This window comes from Exophiala dermatitidis (assembly GCF_000230625.1).
Source record: "Exophiala dermatitidis NIH/UT8656 unplaced genomic scaffold supercont1.5, whole genome shotgun sequence".
Classification (NCBI taxonomy): Eukaryota; Fungi; Ascomycota; class Eurotiomycetes; order Chaetothyriales; family Herpotrichiellaceae; genus Exophiala; species Exophiala dermatitidis.
The window spans coordinates 3,038,498-3,056,329 of record NW_008751650.1 but is presented as its reverse complement, the minus strand read 5'-3'; the positions used below and the strand labels follow the sequence as shown (position 1 = coordinate 3,056,329).

Genomic DNA, 17,832 nt, shown 5'->3' with positions numbered 1-17,832 from the left:
TGTTTTCGAGAAGCGAAGGCGAACGAAGCACTTGAGCGAATGAATCGAAGATGTGGCTTTGGCTCAAGTATCTATTCGAACTAATTAAGCACCTGGTTGGATAGAAGCTAAGTCATGTCAATGCAGAGACGTTTTCAATGGCATGCAGTGTTCTGTACAAAGGTGTAGCACCTAGGTACTGTCCAAGTAGTGAGGTCTGTTCCTACGTTAGCAATACAGTCTACTACATCAGTACTCAGAGTGCACAGTCAGTCGCGGCGAGGACTGAGTGCAGCAGTTGAACTTGAAGTTGACCCTCTTGAAAAGGGGCCGAGGGTGGGTGTGGACGATTCACCGCCCACGTGACCATGGGTTGCAACACGCTGTATTCTGCCGCTGCGTTCTCCTGAACCGTCTCTAGAACCTCAAACACGACTGCGTAGCGGCATGAGATTGTAATTGTCCAAGACAATCCTTCACAAACTTTCGTAGCCGTGCACCGGCTCTTTTTGTTCTTCATCAACTTCATCGCGTGCTGACGAGGTGTCGGCCAACGCCACGATGAAGTCCTTTTTCAGTTTCGTTACTGTTCTCAGTGTGTTGGCCTTGCTGGTCTCCTTTTCGCAGGCATTGAAATTCGAACTCCCCGCGCATTCGGGCCACAGCGCAAAGAACGAACGATGCATACGCAACTTTGTGACCAAGGACACTTTGGTTGTGGTTACGGCCATTGTGAGCGGAAGCAGGGGGGATGGACAGATGGTTAATATGCATGTATGTGAGACCGAACCTCCGAAGGACCGACGAAGGAGGGCCGAGGAGGGAGGAGGCTGACCTTCAGGCGGGATGAGGGAGGGAGAGAGGGAAAGAGCGACCGGGCGAGAGAAGAGCAGGAGAGAGGAGGAGAAAAAAAGGGGACGAAAGATAGAGAACCCAGAGTGGTTTTTGTCTCTGGAGAGAGCTTGGAGCAGAGCGGAGCGGGAGCGATTTAGTGCATGTTACTGACTTGTGGTGTTTGTGTCATGTCTAGATCAAAGACGCCGTCGGCAACGACTACGGCCGCCCCAAGGATGTGGCCGGCGAAAAGAGAATGGCATTCACCAGTCTCGCAGACACGGCATTCGACGTATGTTTCGAGAACACATTGACCGGACGAGCAAACACGCCCAACCCTTCGCGTCACGTCGAACTCGACATCGACATTGGCGCCGATGCGCGCGACTGGTCGGCCATCCAGGCTTCGGAAAAGCTGAAGCCCGTGGAAACCGAATTGCGTCGCATCGAGGAGACGGTCAATGAAATCGTGCAGGAGATGGAATACCTCCGACTCCGGGAGCAGAAGCTGCGTGATACGAATGAGAGTACGAATGAGAGGGTTAAGTGGTTTGCTTTGGGCACCATGGGCATGTTGGTCGGTTTGGGGGCCTGGCAGGTTGTTTATTTGAGGGCTTATTTCCGGTACGTGTGCCCTGGGGCATTTTTATGCGATGGCGACCGAGCATATTGCTTTCAGGTACCCGGGATGGGTTTGCGTGGTGCTAACATCTACCACTTTTTTTCCAGGTCCAAGCATCTCATCTAGATGTGATGTGCCAGTGATGTACATCGCCGCTTTCTTCATCAGAACGAGAGGAAAAAAATACCTGGCACCTGGCTTCTGCTACGAGAGCGACCTGTCGTCTTCATGTATCTTTTAGCGATAACAAGAAAAAAAGTACATTCCGGGAGAACCAAATCAAACCAATGACTGCTGAAAATGAAGTGGTCTCTTGTGATGAGATGGTTTTGCCATGATGTGTGCCGTGCGATGTTTGCGTATGGCCTGTTTCCAGAAGACGCAGCCTAGGTAGGTAATCTTTCTTGAATACCTTACTAGTAGACTTGATTTGTTTTCCTTAGTAGTACGTGTTTGTTGCCTTTCCCCCTTACTGGTTATGTCTATTGACCTTACACCTACACTAAAAGCAGCACCAGAAGTCAGAACCTCGAGTAGTACTAGTATGGGCACATCAGACACTTGTGATAAGGAGCCTTCTCAAACTGCTTTTGATTCTCGAGCTACACTATCATCTATCCAGACTCAGCGGATTGCCGAATCCCAACGAAAAAGAAAACTAACTGCCAACCCTATCTAGGGGTAATCGTCTAACATAGAGCTGCACTGGCTCTGCACACCATCCCTCCATCAGCTGCATCGGTGGGTGTTGTTCACGCGTTTGGACAATAATCTCAGCCTGTTTCTGCTGCGTATTCCTACAATAGCCGGTCCATCTCCCACCCAGATCTCTTGACTGAAGAAGATCAGTCTCGAATGTGCCGGCCTCCTTGATGGTACAGCTGCGCCACAGTCATGGGTTCAGATCCCTCAGAACGATAGCCCGAACTGTCCGAGACAAAGCTCTGTCGATATCTTTCGTCGCGTTCGACGTCTCCGTTGCGTTCCCGAGCTCTGGATGCCCTCAGGTTATGATTTCCCGGTCGGAGGTGTAGAATACGTGCAACACCCAGTTCGGTTTCGGCCGCGGCATCACCATGCTCGTCGCCACCGTCATAAGTAGAGTGACGGTGGTAGTGGTGGTTGTTCCGGTCCTGCTCGGGCTCAGTCACTCCACGGAGCATTCGCTCAAGCTCGGTCTCGGTCTCAGAGTAGGGGAGAGCCGAAGAGTTCAACATGTCCAACGCACACACGCTTCGACGGTAGACTTCACGATCGCTGCTGGCGACGCTTCTGTCCGAGCCATCTTCGTACTCAGGAACGTGGTCTTCCTCTCGATCTCCATCTCCTGCATCAGAAGGACCATAGACGGAAACTTCGGGGATGTTGCTGAGAACACGACGAGCTGCCGTCTGTCCCAAAATGCTGTTTTCCAAGTAGTCCGAGGCGATCTGCGAAGCAGTGGAGCTATCGACGTCTTGTGTAACTTCTGCCAACCTCGCTGCAGAAGCGAGCAGCGGTTGCGACCGGTTAGGTGGGTTGGGTAAAGCTTTGTGTGTGTTGATAGGGGACGCCAGAATACCATGTCGCTTAGTGGCTCCGAGAGAATCAGATCTAGGGCGGACGACCGCAGGCAATGAGGTTATGGAACCGCTACGACTCTCAGAACTCTCGACGGGAGTGGTTGGGGTTGTTCGAGCCTGACGACGCTTGCCGAGCGGAGAGACGTTTCGGAGGAATGGTTTGCTCTTAGAGGTTGTGACTTCTTTCGACGAATATCTTGTGTCGAATGCATGAGTGGAGGCATCATGGTGCGACGAGGTGAACCCGATCATACTCTGGCTTGAAGGAATGCCACCGCCCCTCTTGATTCTCTCTTTATCCCGGTCCACGCCGAAAAACCGCAATGCCTTGGAGGCTGGACCACCTTTGGCCGTCGTGGCAGGCAGATCGGGATTGGGTATGGCAGCTTGGGATTGTGAGATGATGTTTTTGACATCCGCTCGTCGCGCAAAGACCTCTTCTCGTGCACTCCCCAGCATTTGACGCAATCTCGCAATCTCCTCCTCACATTGTGCCAGTTCGAGGGTATGCGCGATCTTCAAGCTTTCCAGATTGCCTCGCAGCTCGTCATATCGTCCTGCCTTACTTTCAACCTCGGCAATGGACTCCTGACTCTGCACCAGGGCGGCTTCGCACTCCTCCAGACGTTTGGTCAAGGTCTCATTCTTTTGTGTTAGGAGCAAAACCTCGTGATCGCGCTCTTTGACCACTCTGACTGCGATTTCGTATTTGTTGGTGTAGGTGTCCAGGTTATGGGAGTGTTCATTGATCATAGCACTCTGGCCACGTAAAAGCTCGCGATATTCGTCGGCAAGTTCATTGGCCTCTCGTAAGTCTCTGGCGTACCGTGCGATCATGGCCTCCGGAACTCGAACGTACCGGACGGTTTGGGCTTTACCGACATCGTAGCTGTAGTCGGAGATGATCTCGAGGACTTCTTCCGTTCGGGGTTCATTCAATGTTTCCACCCAGTTGGACACATTGTCGTGGATGAAGGAGCCTAGCACACGAGTGACGTCGTAGATAGTGTGTGTAAGCTCTTCGATCTCCCGTTCTTGCTCTGCGATCTCTTCGTCTTTGGCTCCCATTCTTTCCAGAGCTTCTTCCACCTGGTTTTCTAGCTCTTTAAGACGCTCATGGCAAGCCTTGGTGTCTCGTTCCACGAGTGATTCTGCCGACTCAAGGACTTTGTGGTAGGATGTGGCAATGAGCCGAATCTCGTCAGTGAAGCTCTTCAAGTCCTGCCAACAGTCAGCACGATGCGTCACATTCGGAGAGGAGGGTATTACCTTTTGTAGCGCAATCTGGCCGAGACTGGACTCGATTTTCAACTCTCCCACGTCGTTCAGCAGGCTGGTCATCTTCTGCAACTGGGCCCGGACAGCTGGAAGCCAAAAATGGGTGATCATGGATGGGTTGCATTGCGGTAGATACTCCAGCAACTCCTCCATAGACATGGCAGACAACGGTTTGGTGATTTTCAAATCCTCAGTGGCGCGATTTTCAATCACATACGCGGGCATTGTGTTGTCCGTCTGTCGGTCGTGCTTTCTCAGTGGTGTGGTCAGACTCCGAAGGGCGTCCATGGTGTCTCCTTCAAGCTCCGAGGACACTGAAGTAGACAAAGTCGGCACAGAACTTGTGGTTGAGTCATCCGTGTCTCTGCGCACAAGTCGCAGTGACGGGGGAGGTGAGATCGGATGCGTTTGAGGGAAGCCTTGACTAGCCAAGAGCAGTGAACCCGGCAACTCGACTGGCAGTGAATTAACGGGACTGACGGGCGTCTGTGGAAGTGAGCAACAGGGGGCGCAGGGCATCGCAGAACTACATTGAGGTATCAACGGTGCCGACCCGGGATTCAACGCGCACCCAAAACCCAACGACAACGTCAACCGGTCGGTAGGTGTCGTTGGAGTCCACTGTCCGCCATAACCACATGACCAGCCTTCATATATCTGAGAAACAAAAGCTGGCTCCCTTCCCACAAAACAAGATGTCTGAATTGGCGGTGGACGTTTTCGATGCGTTGACTTCTGTGCAGGTACGTTCAACGCTGCTTCAAGTTCCTCTGCACGATCTCCTCTCACTCCCTGCGCGACGCATCCTCCAAGTCCCCCATTCGGGAGAAGCCTCGTCCTCTCCACTTGCTTTGACGCAAATAACGGCGCCATTGGCAGATCCAAAGAGAATGGGCAGCTGTGTAAGAGAAGCACAATTTACAGGAGACAAGAGAACGAAGTTGAGAGGATTCATTTTCTACTTACTCTGGGAGAACCTACATACACATATCAACGGCTATGGGCGGTCGACATGGTCAGGCCAGAACGCTGTCCTTTTCGCGGTTCGAAGCACAGGGGTTGCACGATACCAGATGCATTTAGGCTTCAAAGAGCCCATTGTGACCCCCCAATAATGAGGCAGCACGTTGCTGAAGGAAACAGGATAGTTCGAGCTTCGGGGAGTTTTGAAATGAGCGCTGCCGACCACTATGCGTGAAAGCGCTTAGATGGGCCATCACGAGGTCAGCTTTGACGCCACCAAGGTGGTATCTCAGAGTGGGACGGCCATTGGGCTCCTCGACTCTCAAACACTGGAGCATCGAAATCTATGGCAATACCACGTCCTGGACTCACCAAGGGTAGTCCGCGATCAAGATTAGAGGACGGGATATCGAGAGCCATGCAGTAGTAGAGGCGGCTCCCCCTTTTATAAGCTCCCCGAAGCAGTTTAGTTTCATTATTCGAGCCTGTCACGTGCCCGGTCAAAGACTTCAACTTGCGACTCGAGTTCAAGTCAGAACAGTCTCAAGGACAGACAGGCCGTGAGGTTGAAGATCTAGGTGATACGTTTCGTTGGTACTCACCGCCAGTACCCTCCAGTTGAGCCATCTTGCGGTTGAGCCAGCCTGACGGAGGCATGCCCCCTGAAGGCTCCCCAGAACGACTGCACAAGCGGGCTAAGATGGATCAAGGGAATCGCGGAGTAAGTCCATACCGCTCGTTTAGCATGCAGTGCAACTCTCGTTATAAGCTTACTGGCATGATCTGGAAAATGAGTTAATTGTTTCACTCACAATCTTTTAGGTTGGGGAACAGCTCTCCAGCAGGTCTAGCAAAAAGAAAAGCAAATACCGCGCGCAAGCGGCCAAGGATCCCAGCTTTTTACAAGGGAAGTCGAACAAGCGACAAACTGCCCAGATCAGCGCCTCTGGCATACACAATGACGATGTCGGGATATTCGTTTCCAGCGACAAAGGCCAGGAAAGGAAGTGCTTGCAGGAGATTTCAGATGTCCTTAACGAGGTCAGAATGGAAATTTCCATCCCTTGTGTTTGTACTAATTCAAACCGACAGTATGTTGATATGAATGGAAAGCAACCAGACGAGAACGCCCCGTCGAACCAAGAAACCCCCAACGGTGATATAGAAGGAGATATCCTTGCCGAACTGGACGACCTCCGCGCCGAATCAGGATCAAAGTCCAGCGCTCCGAAGTTTTCCTTGGTCACCCTCGATATACCATGTGTTTCCTTCGTTCGATTTCCTAGCCGTGCAGAGACAGGCCTCGACCTTGATCCTGTGGAGATAGTGCACAATATCTGCGTATCTGCCTCGAAGAAGGACTCAACTGGACCCAGGAGCCGTTACATCAAGAGACTCACCCCCGTTAGCCTCATACGGAAGACGATGCCCAATGGGCTTGAGTCTCTTTGCGACCGCATTCTTCCTGCACACTTTCTGATACAACCTGAAAGCGTGGGAGAGACACAATCAGGACCAGCGCCAGGCGAAACTACGACGAATACCCCCGTGAAGTTCGCCATCCGTCCCACCATCCGGAACAATAACAAGGTCGACCGTGACCATGTCATACAGACCGTTGCCAACAAAATTAATGCCTTAGGTCAAAGTCAGCACACCGTCGATTTGAAAGGGTATGACAAGCTCGTACTTGTCGACGTGTACAGGAATGTGGTTGGTATGAGCGTCGTAGGAAGCGACTATGAGAAACTGAAGCGGTTCAACCTTGCTGAGCTCCACTCAAGTCATTTTGACGAGCATAAGCCCGAACATCATGGCGAACAGACAGATCCCGCTGCTTGACACCCAGATCGTTCGCCTTGTTGCATGGGTTTGTTGGGTCTTGTCGAGATATATCCTCGTTCCAGATCGTCTCTGCGAGGTCTGCTTTTCACCCCCACCCAGGGATCCAAAGTGTCTATCACTCCACGGAGCTGGAACGGCTTGATCGATCCATTACTCCCGGATCTTCTTGTGCTCTCCAACTAGGTGTGGCAGTACTGGGCAGCAACGCTGCTTCAGTTGACCCTTGCCAGCGGACATTCACACATTCGGCGGTATGGCCGCGAAACTACATCAGAGGTTTAGGAAGGCGGAAATCTACCCGAAACTACTAATGGGAAGGCAATCCCTCAGCCACAAATGAAGAAGAGTGCGAAGCTCGCCGCTACGAAAGTCTGGCGTTCCCCTTGACTCGCTCCAGTGCCGCTGTTACTATCAAGCTGGAGAGCCTGTTGACCATGACCTGGTGTCATCTTCCGGCTGTCGACATCCTTTCTCTATCTCTCAACGGTTCAATGCAATGTTGTCGAAGCACCCACGAGTATCATCTGTTCAGACGAGACAGCACACAGTAGGATTATGGTGCCCTGGGTGGCCGTCTCACTGCTTGCATTGAACGTTGCAAAAGAGGATGTTGTGCGACGGAGACGATTATGTTGAAATATTTCTTGCACAGCTCAATCTGCGGTTGTCTACGCTGCCGGATTGTAGAGTCCGCTTGGCGCTACGTCCCCAACGCCGAAAAAGTTTCTGTTATAGCGAAGAGCCAAACGGTGTTCGGACTTCGAAGACGTTCAGGCTTGCAACGGGCGAGTCGCATCTCAAGATCTACAAAGAGACACCCTTTCTCGGATTGCTGCACATTCCAGGGGTCAGTACTTCGGCTTACTTCCCTCCTACGCCCAAGCCCTTGGGATGCTGTGGAAAACTACAGCTATGTCTGGCAGCAGCTCAGTTTCATGCCCACTTGACAGATCTAGAACTCTAGGAATCGTGCAGCGGCCACATCACATTGTTTACGACCGAGTATGTAACGAGACGTAGGCAAGAAGTATGTGCTGAAATGCACTCTTATGTACAAAGCAAGACGTCCTTAGAAAGCAGCTGTATGCCCAATATGCCCCAACGCTGCAATACTAAGGTAGCCAAAAACTTGATAGCCGCCTGCACAGTTCGGTGGCAGTGTCAGACAAGACGGTTATCTCCACGTGATGATAAAGACCGTAGCTTGGCAGTCGACGGGATCCCCAGATGAACGTTGAAGTTGGTGGAGAGACGTCAACAGCCGGTCCACGGCCTACACTGTACATCTGCACTACCCCTACAACCTGTTACGCTGCCATACAAAGGGACCTAGGTCCACCTCTCGATGACTATGGCTACGAAGAAGACTGCCCCAACGGATGACGAGCTGCTGGCTCAGCTTGATAATCTGAGCACTCAAGCCACGGCGCGTCCGTCTAAGTCGTCTACGCGAACTGGAAGACAAGGACAAGCCGCGCAATCGCAATCGTCACAATCCGAGCAAGACCTGCTCGCCGAGCTGGGTAATCTTGCTCAACGACCTGCCAGCCGGCCAGCGACTCCTTCTCTTAGAGCCAATGCCCCTACCGCAGCCGGAAGCCGATCACCCAAGCCCCCTTCGGCAGCCACCCCTCCTCCTGGTGGGCGGACAAGCGAGGAGAAATCAAACAACGGCCAACGCAAGTCTGGCGACAGCACACGTTCGTTCCATCAGAGTTTCACCCCCGCGACCACTACCACCGAAGAGTCAACAACAGAGACGGAGCCGCAACCCGAGCGGACCCCTGCCAAAAGCGGTGGTTGGTGGGGAGGACTGCTGTCGACAGCATCGACGGCGATAAGCCAAGCTCAAGCCGCTGTCAAAGAGATTCAGAAAAATGAAGAAGCACAAAAGTGGGCGGAACAGGTTCGAGGAAACGTAGGCTTGCTCAAAGGCTTTGGTAAGGGCGATATATGTCCTGTAACTGGCTAGATCCCATGCTGACGGACACATGTAGGCGGCGAGTTGAGGTCTATCGCCATCCCGACCTTTCAAAATATCCTACAGACAATCGCACCTCCCATCTCATCCCACGAACGCCTACAGATCCACATCACTCACGATCTGTCCAACTACCCGACCCTGGATCCGCTTATTTACCAGGTCTTCAGTCGTGTCATGGCACAGGTTGAGGGTGGAGACCTGATGGTCATTCAACGTGGGCACGAAGCTGGGCCAAAGCGTGATTCGAAGGAAATGTCCCGACCGCTGGGCTCCTGGCACGATGGGCCCTGGTGGAGAAGTGGGGAGAGAAGAAGTATAAACGCAGTCAATGGCCTCGTCGAGGGGACCAAGCTCGTCAGAGCCTCAGCCGAGGGCTATGCCGATGAATACTTTTCCAGCAGAGGAGGCGTGGAAGAGGCCGCCAAACGTGCAACAGAAACACTTTCGGAATCTAACCCTACCAGAGACAGCGAGATTTTCCTCGCCATTCAAGCCATCTCACAACCCGTTTCGAAGACGTTGTTTGCAGCTGCAGCCAGCTCCGAAAAAGAAGGCCAAGTGCAGGAAGTCGAAGAGAAGGACGAGGAAGAAATTGTATTTGCAATCTATCTTCACGACCCAATCCACGGTATCGCCTTCCAAGCCATATCTCAGGCTATTCCTCGTCAATGGATCGACTGGCTTGACGCCCCTAGTGGTGGTGAGGGTACACTGCCCGAGAGTATCGAGGAGATTATCGCCAGTGGCGGTATTGATCCGAGGGAGTGGATCAGTGAATGGGTGGAAGAAAGTCTGACTTTGGCGGTGGGAATAGTGGCCCAGAGGTACGTTGCGAAGAGAATGGGCGTCGGCGAGGGCGGGGCAAAGAAGGGCAAATTGAAGGCCGATCTGAACCAGGAAGCTCTGCTGGAGAGCGGCGGTGGTGAGGCCGCTAGAGTGCTGTGATGACCATGTGTCCCGTCTTTTTTTTTCCTTCTCCCGGGTTGAGCACAGTTTCGTATACCACAGTCGACATTATGGACGTTGGAGTTGGATGGCGTTTTCTGCCTACTCCGCTTGATATGAAGCACCTAGATATGGCAACAAGTACTTCGATACCCATCTTCCTGTAGAGCGTGGCATGTGCCTGTATGGCGTCCACCGAGTGTTCTTCCTCAGGACTTCCCTTGTGCCTTTTTCACGGTAGTGTTTTCGTATCATATACGTAACCGCTGCTTTGCTTCCCGAACTTCAGGATTTCTTTGCGTTCTTCTTTCCGCCGTTTGTCTGGCCCGAGGACGAACTCTTTTTCCGCCCCTGCCCGAGCATTTCCAAATGACCGGCACGCTCACCCAGCATCGCTTCCGTCTTTGCAGTCAAGCCGGCCGTAAACTTCTTGTTGAGTTTGGCCTGCTTCAGCAGTTTCGCCTTTTTGGGCGTGATTGTTCGTGAGCCTTTTTTCGTGATCCCGGACGAGGGCTTGGACGCCGTCGGTTTGGAAGGCTTTTTGACCTGGCCTTGCGCCATATTGCAGGTTTGGTGATGCAAAAGCCACCACTTACACTGACAATTTCCTATGTCAGCGACGTTATCACTGTGGAAATAAATCTGAGATGGCGCAGTCTGAGGCGAACACGAGGGAGTGGTTCTCAGTCAACCCCAATTTAGAGGGTTGGCACTGGGAAGCTAGTTCTCTAGTGCTCACTAATTATCACAGCATCAAAAAGCCTCTATTCTTGTCTGTGTTCCAGACTTCCCGCTTGCAGCAGCCCTGCTTCCCCGTTATTACACTAGTCCTTACCATTCTACTATCAAGGCGCATACCTAGGTACATTTCGGCAACATGGGATATCAGTCTGGCAGCGTTTTGTCGCTCGCGATCAGGCACAACCTCCCCGGCTCTTGTTCTGGCCCCGAAATCGCGTCTGAGAAGTTCACAAATCCTCCCTGTGTCGCCCGGGTCGAGTCATGTCGCCATGTCGCCATATCGCTTCTCGACTCGACGAGGGTTCAAAGCAATGAGCATGCAACCGACAGCTTCTCGGGTCCTAGACCACTATCTACCACCTCGTCTGTACTGTGTAGTTCCAGGTCGGGCCGTCTCGGAGCACGCCACTACCAGGTACCCTTGCCATGTGCCATTGGGCAGGTTAACACAAGCAGACCTCATGGCTGGTCTGACTACCTAGCCAAGGACAAACTCTGCTGCAGGAGTCCTTTACTGCTCGAACATGGTTTGTTCGCTCCTGGGCATGGCTGTACCTTCCAAGTAGGAGGATACCGCCGCCACGAGCCTCAACAGCAGTATAATCAGGGACACTATTGGCAATGGCGCATCGGCTCCAAGATTCAGTCCATTCACGTCTGCCATTTCCCGAAGCTAAGACCTAGGTCCAAACGACAGGAGGTTATCCTTGCGTGGCGAGGACTTAGCGGCAGGAATATCCTGGCTTCAACGAGGGTCCTCTTCACCTCAACGGGTTGTGGTATGCAGATGCTCGCCCTACGTTAGTGAGGCACGTTCTGCTGTCCGAATTTCATGACCAGACCCTTCTAGCACGAGACTGAAATTTTTGCCAGTCTCAACCTCTTCCCTCTTCTTGTTTTCTTCTGCAAATACGGCTCTGAATATTTTCTTTTCTTTTCATCGTGGAAGTTGGTTTCAGTTGGATTAGCAAAGTGTGACCTGATCAAGATGGACGCTGCGAAGTCTCACGACTCATCGCACTCGGCGCGAGAGCTTAACTCTTTTGATGGCATTGAGGATGAAGGTGGTCACTACAACGATGTCGGTATTCTGGACAAGGGATACACGTCCAAAGACCAAAGGGACATGCAACGTATGGGCAAACGTCAAGAACTGATACGGAATTTCCGTCCTTTGTCTGCTCTGGCCTTTACTGCTCTGCTCCAAGCAACATGGGAATTTACCTTGATGTGAGTCTCGATCTTATGCAGTGGCTTGCGGCGTCTCCCAATCTTTCCGGCTCGCTCTAACATATGCGACAGCGCAAATACTCAGGTCCTCGTCTGTGGAGGTCTTGCCGGGTTCTTCTGGACGTACGTTTGGACCTTCTTCGGGTTCGGTATTGTCATGACTTCTCTCGCCGAGATGGCCTCTATGTATGTTCCGAATGTTCAAGATGCTTCATAAGCCCGTACTTTTGTTGATATCGAACAAGGTGCCCGACAAGCGGTGGACAATACCATTGGGTCTCGGAATTTGCTCCTCCAGAATATCAGAAGGGCCTCAGCTATCTCACCGGGTGGATGTCGACCTTGTCCTGGCAGGCGGGCACTGCATCGGGGTCGTTTCTGACAGGAACCATCATCCAGGCACTTATCCAGATTAACAACCCTGACTATGAACCCAAAGCATGGCAAGGAACGTTGCTGGTATTTGCTATGGTGCTTGTGCTCTGGTTTGCCAACACTTATGGAGCTCGGGACCTGCCGCTGGTTCAAAATGTCCTGCTCATAGTCCACGTCTTTGCATTCTTGGCCACAATCATTGTTCTGTGGGTGATGGCTCCTCGGAACTCGGCCGAGGTCGCCTTCACCCAATTTACCAACAATGGCGGGTGGTCAACAATGGGCCTTGCCTTAATGGTCGGTCAAATCTCAGTCATCTACGGCTCCCTTTGCTCCGACTGCACGGCCCACATGGCCGAAGAGGTCAAGGACGCGGGCCGCAACGTTCCCAACGCCATGTTCTGGGCGTATGTCTCGAACGGAATCTTGGGCTTTATCTTGGTCATCACCTACAACTTCACCATGACCGATGTCGATTCCGCTCTTGACGATCCCACAGGATACCCTTTTATCTGGCTTTTCAAGCAGGCCGTGTCACTCCGTGGCGTCAACGCGCTCACAATCATCATCCTTATCCTCGTCATCGCGTCCAACATTTCGTTCAACGCATCGACTTCAAGACAGACATTCGCCTTTGCGCGTGACCATGGGCTGCCGTTCTCCCGCTGGCTCGGCACCGTTCATCCGAAATTGCACATTCCTCAGAACGCCGTGACAGTGACTTGCATTTGCAGCTGTCTGTTGGCTCTCATCAACATCGGCAGCGAGACCGCCTTCAATGCAATCATCTCCTTGCAGGTGTGCGCCCTCATGTTCAGTTACACCATCTCCATTTCTTGTGTTCTTTATCGTCGACTATATTATCCGGAGCTGCTTCCCAAGGCCCGCTGGAGCTTGGGCAAGCTGGGTATCCCTATCAACGCCATCGGCATTGTCTATTCCATCTTCGCCTTCTTCTGGAGCTTCTGGCCTAATGAGACGCCTGTCGATGCCGAAACCTTCAACTGGGCCATCGTTCTTTTCTTCAGCACAATGATCATCTGTGGGGTATTGTATTTGGTCCGTGGCCGGAAGGTCTATACTGGTCCTGTGGTGACTGTCAAGCATGATGTATATTGATTGATGTCACTCTTTGGACGGAGAAGCTCGGCTCGCTGTGCGCTTGCGACCGATATCGATTGTCATGTCTCCCCAAGGACAGAAGATATCAAGTGCCTGATAGTCTAAGGGTTGCGGTCCAGCTCCCGAAAAGAATCCAAAAGCTGGCATTGATCAGCAAAAGCACGCCCACAGTCTACCATCACATCATCTTTGTGGCTCTTGACACAGCGGAATGAGAATGATGCAGGCGCTGCTAGTCAATAGCAAAAGTATATAAATAGACCAAAATGACCCAAAAGGCGCAAATACTAGTATATTCGTTTGAAATACATCACAACATTTTCAGACACGCCAGGGTTGACAAACTGGCACTGGAAAGGGAAAGTGCCCTCCTGTTACTGTCTTGTCAGCAAATGATATCTCACACTACTTCCCCCCGATATTGAAGCGATGTTGATCCGTCCATCCATCCCTTTACCCATATGAGAGCCCAGTTCCTGTCTTCATCTCCACATAGCCTGCAGTGTAACTGCAGAGCGAGCCAGACCAAGATACCTAGATACATGTACCCGACCAGACGTCTGAACGGGAACCAGACACAGAAACAGACAAAATAGGAACCTCACAACGCCCCTGGCACCTAGCCTGACGTGGGAATGTTCCAGGGGCAGGAACCTCGGGCTCGCTTGCAACTATGTACCTGGGTGTCAATCGATTCGCTCATCGGGTTAGCTTTCCCTGTTCTTGCGTCTGTTTCGGGCCCGAGGTCTGTGTTGAGCTCGCTTTTTCGTATCCATGTTCCTTAGGTATATAAATAGGGGTCCCCTGGCCTTGATGTGTGGAGTGGGGCTTTTTGCCATCGGGGAAATGGAGACACCACTGGCAGGACGGGGACGAGGAGAAAATGTCCGGGGCTGGGACGGGCCTAGGGAGCCTGGGGCCTGCTTGGTCTGAAGGATCACACTGCACACAGGATGGCACAGTCACGGGTCACCTTATTCAAAATCCTACAGCTGAGTAGAGGGGTGCGGACATTGGGAGGATGTGAAAATGTCAACTCTATACCTACAGACCAGTTATGTTTCGTATACCAAGGGGTATGGATGGGCCTGGGTGAGTTGGAGTATAGTCTATCTGGTCCAACTTCCACATATATGGTATTTTGCAGTAGACATTGAAAAGAGTGAAGAATGAATGGCCGGTGAGTAAGGGAGGTCAGAGATGTACCTAGTCATGTTTGTTTACAAGATCAGAGATGCAAGACTGATACCGAAGGAGAGGAAAGGGTCTTTTTGATATCTGCTCTGCAAGCCACATATCCTGTTCTATCGTGTGATTCGTGTCGCGTCTCATGACTCTGATCCTCTCGCAGAAACGGAAGACGGGCACCAGGAGGAGACGTTCCTTAGCAGAATTATGGCTTGCATGTATGTGTGCAGGGACTCTCAGCTGCGCATTGACAGAGGTGACAGCGGGAAATAATGTCGTTATCGTCACTCAATCCTGGCTTCCACCTCTTCGTGTATGTTGTACTGCTCAGACAGAGCCAGCAACCACGCTCGCATTGCTCTTTTGGCTTTCGGCCTCTTCGTATCTCACGGACCAGTCTGTCTTGCGCTCAATAATCATTCGCCTGCTATCCTGGCTGTTAATGCTGTCATCATCCTTTTTGTGCCCATGTGCCGTGGCAGTGGCGTTGTATCCAGAATATTGTTGGGTCGGGTCGGTGGAACCTGCGGCTCTCGCATCTGCAGCATCGGTCGGCCGGCCGCTCATAGACTTCAATTGGAACGATGTACCAGTGTGTTCGCTGGGCATTGTATGCTTGCCGTACTGCTTGGTATGCCCACCACTCATGTAGTCCGTAGACCCAGCTGGTTTCTCGTAGACGACCATGAAAGGTTTCAGGACCGTGACTGAGGCCGCCATGATGCCGTAGCCGACTTGGATCTGGGTGCAGACCACAACCAGAGATAGGGCAAGGCTGCGGTTGTCCGGTATCGTGCTAGGATCGAGATAGTAGAGACGCATGGCGAGAGCAGGTATGGTCCTGTGAAGACCAAAGTCCGTCAGATAAAACTGCGGTGCATTTTGGTGGTGCAGTTACTCACAAAAGACGCACGGCGAAAGCAGAGACAACGGTGCCCTTTTGCACCATATTCATCCGTAGACCATGGACCAGGAATACAGACATTAGGACGAAGATGGCTTCGGTCAAGGCATCGGTGATGCCCACGACAAGCCAGCGGCCGAACTGTTTTGTGGCCATGTCAACTCTCAATTGTCCTCATGCCGTCGTTCTCTGGGTGGATGATCACTTACTGGCACGTGGTATGCTTTTGTCCAAGAAGAGCCAATGCTGATCAGAAGGATGGAGAGCACAAACCAAGCGCCACAGGTGCCCAAGATGATCCAGATCGCTCGCAGATGTCCCAATTGACGGGTCAGACGTAAAAAGAGACAACCAACGGCTCCCTTGGAACAGAAGAGAACGGCGAGATAAAGAAAGTCGTTTGCAAAATAGTACTGCATTTCATCAGCATCAAAGTCCACGATGGAACAGGACAGTGTTGACCTTTTTGATCTGGTTGCCGGCTTCGTCGTTGCGCTCGACGATGCTTCGGTCACCAAGGCCGATGTGTACTTCATAGAAGACAAGGGAGCTTTGTACAAAAGCCAGAACCTGGAGGTCGGTCAGATGTGCGTGGATCTTCGCTACGTTCAAGCGCTTACTGTTGCAGCAGTGAAGGAGTTGTCGTCCCATTTCCACAGTCTTGTGGGAACTCGAATATAGACTCGGATGACAAATGAAACCACGATGAAAGAGAGGGAGAGGGCGGTAAGAATGAGGATAAGACCAGATTGATTGCTCGAGGATATCACCCCGAGAGGCTTCAACGGCATATTGTCGTAGTTGTCTATAGTTTGAGCTGATGGTTCAGAATCAAGCCCATGGGAAACGCCTATTGTTGTACCCGCATGGTCTTTGTGGCTGATACCGAGCAACATACATGCCGGCAAACAGAGTTGCAGGAGCGGTTCATGAGCAGCCTAAGGCTTTTTGAGAATATCTCGCTTCGTGACGTTGGGACCAGGTATTCAGCATCGTGCTGCAGACACCCTGACAGTTCCTGCTAGATGGCGAGTAGACGAAACACCACGTTTCGTTCAATGGCCTTTCCCACGCAGGCTGGATAGAGAAAGTATAGGCGTCCTCAAGCGAGGTGAATGGGATGTGGGAACCATCCCGTTTGGCCCCGAGGCCATCAGACAAGGCTTGAGTACATGGTTCGCGATAGCTGCTAGCCTGCTGCAGAATGCTTGCAAGTGGAAGGCTAGACACCAGATCATTTCCTCCTGCCGAGGGCATACCCCAGCCACCTACCGTTCCCGATTGTTTTCTAGCGGATGCGCAGCACAGCTGTATCTCACCATGTCTTTTCCAGGCCCTGCGTCGCTTTCCAGACCTGGCGGTACAGTTCTTAAGCAGCATAACTTACCACCATCCTCACAGATGGCTTTGCACGGTATGGCTGTAACCAGTGTTGGGCACAGGACGCTCACTTTGGCAGAGCTTTGAAATCCCTGCTACTCATAGGCGTCCCGATTGTGACAACCAGACCCTAAGTGTAAGGGTGTCCGGCGCCGAACAGACCAATCTAAGCGAGCTCCGAAAGCAGGCAATCAACAGTGAGGGATCCCTGTTTTTGGCAGGCACAGGGGATCAAAAAAGGATTGGTAACCTGGCTACCATATAGCAAGGGCCGTCGCAGGCAGGAAAGCAAGATAGTGCAGAGCATGTGGTCAGTCATTGGAACGCTCAACTTGGTTGGCTGCTGATCAGCTGAACTGGCGCGTCGGCAATCAGCCCACTGCATTAGCCAGGTGTCTAACACACTGCTGGCTTGATACTTGTCCCAAAGTAGAACGATTGATGTTGCTTCTGCTGGCTGCTGATAAGGAACTTGAAGTGTCAGGCCAGCGTAGGAGAGAGTGCATTAGTCGAACAAGGGGGTCGTGAGATTTGACTCCTACAAGCGCCAATGCTTGTCCGGGGTTGGGTTCCTTAGCCCGGCCGTGGCGGGCTTGGCGAGAGTTAGCACCACAGTCAATAAAGTCATTTCGTCAATGTGTGACTTGGAACCATGCTGCTTCCGGATTGGGTAATCACGTGTCGAAGAACTGGCACTATCTAGGTACCATTCTACTGTCTGCTCTCAGCAGCTCTTTCTTTGGAAAAGGACTTTCAGCTGCTTTGTTTTGTGGAGCGCTAGTAGAAGATCTTCGTACTGCCCTGGCGGGCTGTATGTGCGCCGTTGAGTCAGCGATTGTCTCCAGCAACGACAAAGCCCCGGTTCTTTGTACTATGCCGC

General features: G+C 52.0%; 7 protein-coding genes across 7 annotated transcripts; 5 read left to right on the top strand and 2 right to left on the bottom strand.

Annotated features, from left to right (window-relative positions):
- Positions 1-540: 540 nt before the first annotated feature.
- On the top strand, positions 541-1,561 carry HMPREF1120_06658 (endoplasmic reticulum vesicle protein 25; the record flags this gene model as incomplete). The annotated part of the gene is made up of 3 exons (XM_009160867.1): positions 541-753; positions 1,010-1,437; positions 1,543-1,561. 3 exons carry the CDS (start codon positions 541-543, stop codon positions 1,559-1,561), a joined length of 660 nt encoding a protein of 219 aa, XP_009159115.1.
- Positions 1,562-1,802: 241 nt separating this feature from the next.
- HMPREF1120_06657 (uncharacterized protein) lies at positions 1,803-3,762 on the top strand. Its single transcript, XM_009160866.1, has 2 exons — positions 1,803-1,825; positions 1,945-3,762. Exon 2 carries the CDS (start codon positions 2,512-2,514, stop codon positions 2,959-2,961), a length of 450 nt encoding a protein of 149 aa, XP_009159114.1. The 5' UTR covers positions 1,803-1,825; positions 1,945-2,511; the 3' UTR covers positions 2,962-3,762.
- Positions 3,763-5,718: 1,956 nt separating this feature from the next.
- Positions 5,719-8,294, top strand: HMPREF1120_06656 (uncharacterized protein). The gene is made up of 3 exons (XM_009160865.1): positions 5,719-5,959; positions 6,061-6,279; positions 6,331-8,294. Exons 1-3 carry the CDS (start codon positions 5,894-5,896, stop codon positions 7,078-7,080), a joined length of 1,035 nt encoding a protein of 344 aa, XP_009159113.1. The 5' UTR covers positions 5,719-5,893; the 3' UTR covers positions 7,081-8,294.
- Positions 8,295-8,335: 41 nt separating this feature from the next.
- HMPREF1120_06655 (uncharacterized protein) lies at positions 8,336-10,168 on the top strand. Its single transcript, XM_009160864.1, has 2 exons — positions 8,336-9,023; positions 9,081-10,168. Exons 1-2 carry the CDS (start codon positions 8,429-8,431, stop codon positions 10,010-10,012), a joined length of 1,527 nt encoding a protein of 508 aa, XP_009159112.1. The 5' UTR covers positions 8,336-8,428; the 3' UTR covers positions 10,013-10,168.
- A 129-nt stretch (positions 10,169-10,297) lies between these two features.
- Positions 10,298-10,573, bottom strand: HMPREF1120_06654 (uncharacterized protein; the record flags this gene model as incomplete). Its single annotated transcript, XM_009160863.1, has 1 exon — positions 10,298-10,573. One exon carries the CDS (start codon positions 10,571-10,573, stop codon positions 10,298-10,300), a length of 276 nt encoding a protein of 91 aa, XP_009159111.1.
- HMPREF1120_06653 (uncharacterized protein) lies at positions 10,479-13,914 on the top strand. The gene is made up of 3 exons (XM_009160862.1): positions 10,479-11,983; positions 12,056-12,169; positions 12,229-13,914. The coding sequence occupies exons 1-3, from the start codon at positions 11,742-11,744 to the stop codon at positions 13,475-13,477; spliced, it is 1,605 nt and encodes a 534-aa protein (XP_009159110.1). The 5' UTR covers positions 10,479-11,741; the 3' UTR covers positions 13,478-13,914.
- A 1,081-nt stretch (positions 13,915-14,995) lies between these two features.
- HMPREF1120_06652 (uncharacterized protein) lies at positions 14,996-16,363 on the bottom strand (the record flags this gene model as incomplete). Its single annotated transcript, XM_009160861.1, has 5 exons — positions 14,996-15,509; positions 15,571-15,733; positions 15,778-15,985; positions 16,035-16,142; positions 16,193-16,363. 5 exons carry the CDS (start codon positions 16,361-16,363, stop codon positions 14,996-14,998), a joined length of 1,164 nt encoding a protein of 387 aa, XP_009159109.1.
- Positions 16,364-17,832: the final 1,469 nt, after the last annotated feature.

Coding starts and splice junctions, on each gene's coding strand:
- HMPREF1120_06657 (XM_009160866.1), top strand. CDS start 2,512: ATGCTCGTCGCCACCGTCATAAGTAGAGTGACGGTGGTAGTGGTGGTT.
- HMPREF1120_06656 (XM_009160865.1), top strand. CDS start 5,894: ATGCCCCCTGAAGGCTCCCCAGAACGACTGCACAAGCGGGCTAAGATG. Junction 5,960..6,060: donor TGGATCAAGGGAATCGCGGA/GTAAGTCCATAC, acceptor ACAATCTTTTAG/GTTGGGGAACAGCTCTCCAG. Junction 6,280..6,330: donor TTTCAGATGTCCTTAACGAG/GTCAGAATGGAA, acceptor TCAAACCGACAG/TATGTTGATATGAATGGAAA.
- HMPREF1120_06655 (XM_009160864.1), top strand. CDS start 8,429: ATGACTATGGCTACGAAGAAGACTGCCCCAACGGATGACGAGCTGCTG. Junction 9,024..9,080: donor AGGCTTGCTCAAAGGCTTTG/GTAAGGGCGATA, acceptor GGACACATGTAG/GCGGCGAGTTGAGGTCTATC.
- HMPREF1120_06653 (XM_009160862.1), top strand. CDS start 11,742: ATGGACGCTGCGAAGTCTCACGACTCATCGCACTCGGCGCGAGAGCTT. Junction 11,984..12,055: donor ACATGGGAATTTACCTTGAT/GTGAGTCTCGAT, acceptor CATATGCGACAG/CGCAAATACTCAGGTCCTCG. Junction 12,170..12,228: donor CTCGCCGAGATGGCCTCTAT/GTATGTTCCGAA, acceptor ATATCGAACAAG/GTGCCCGACAAGCGGTGGAC.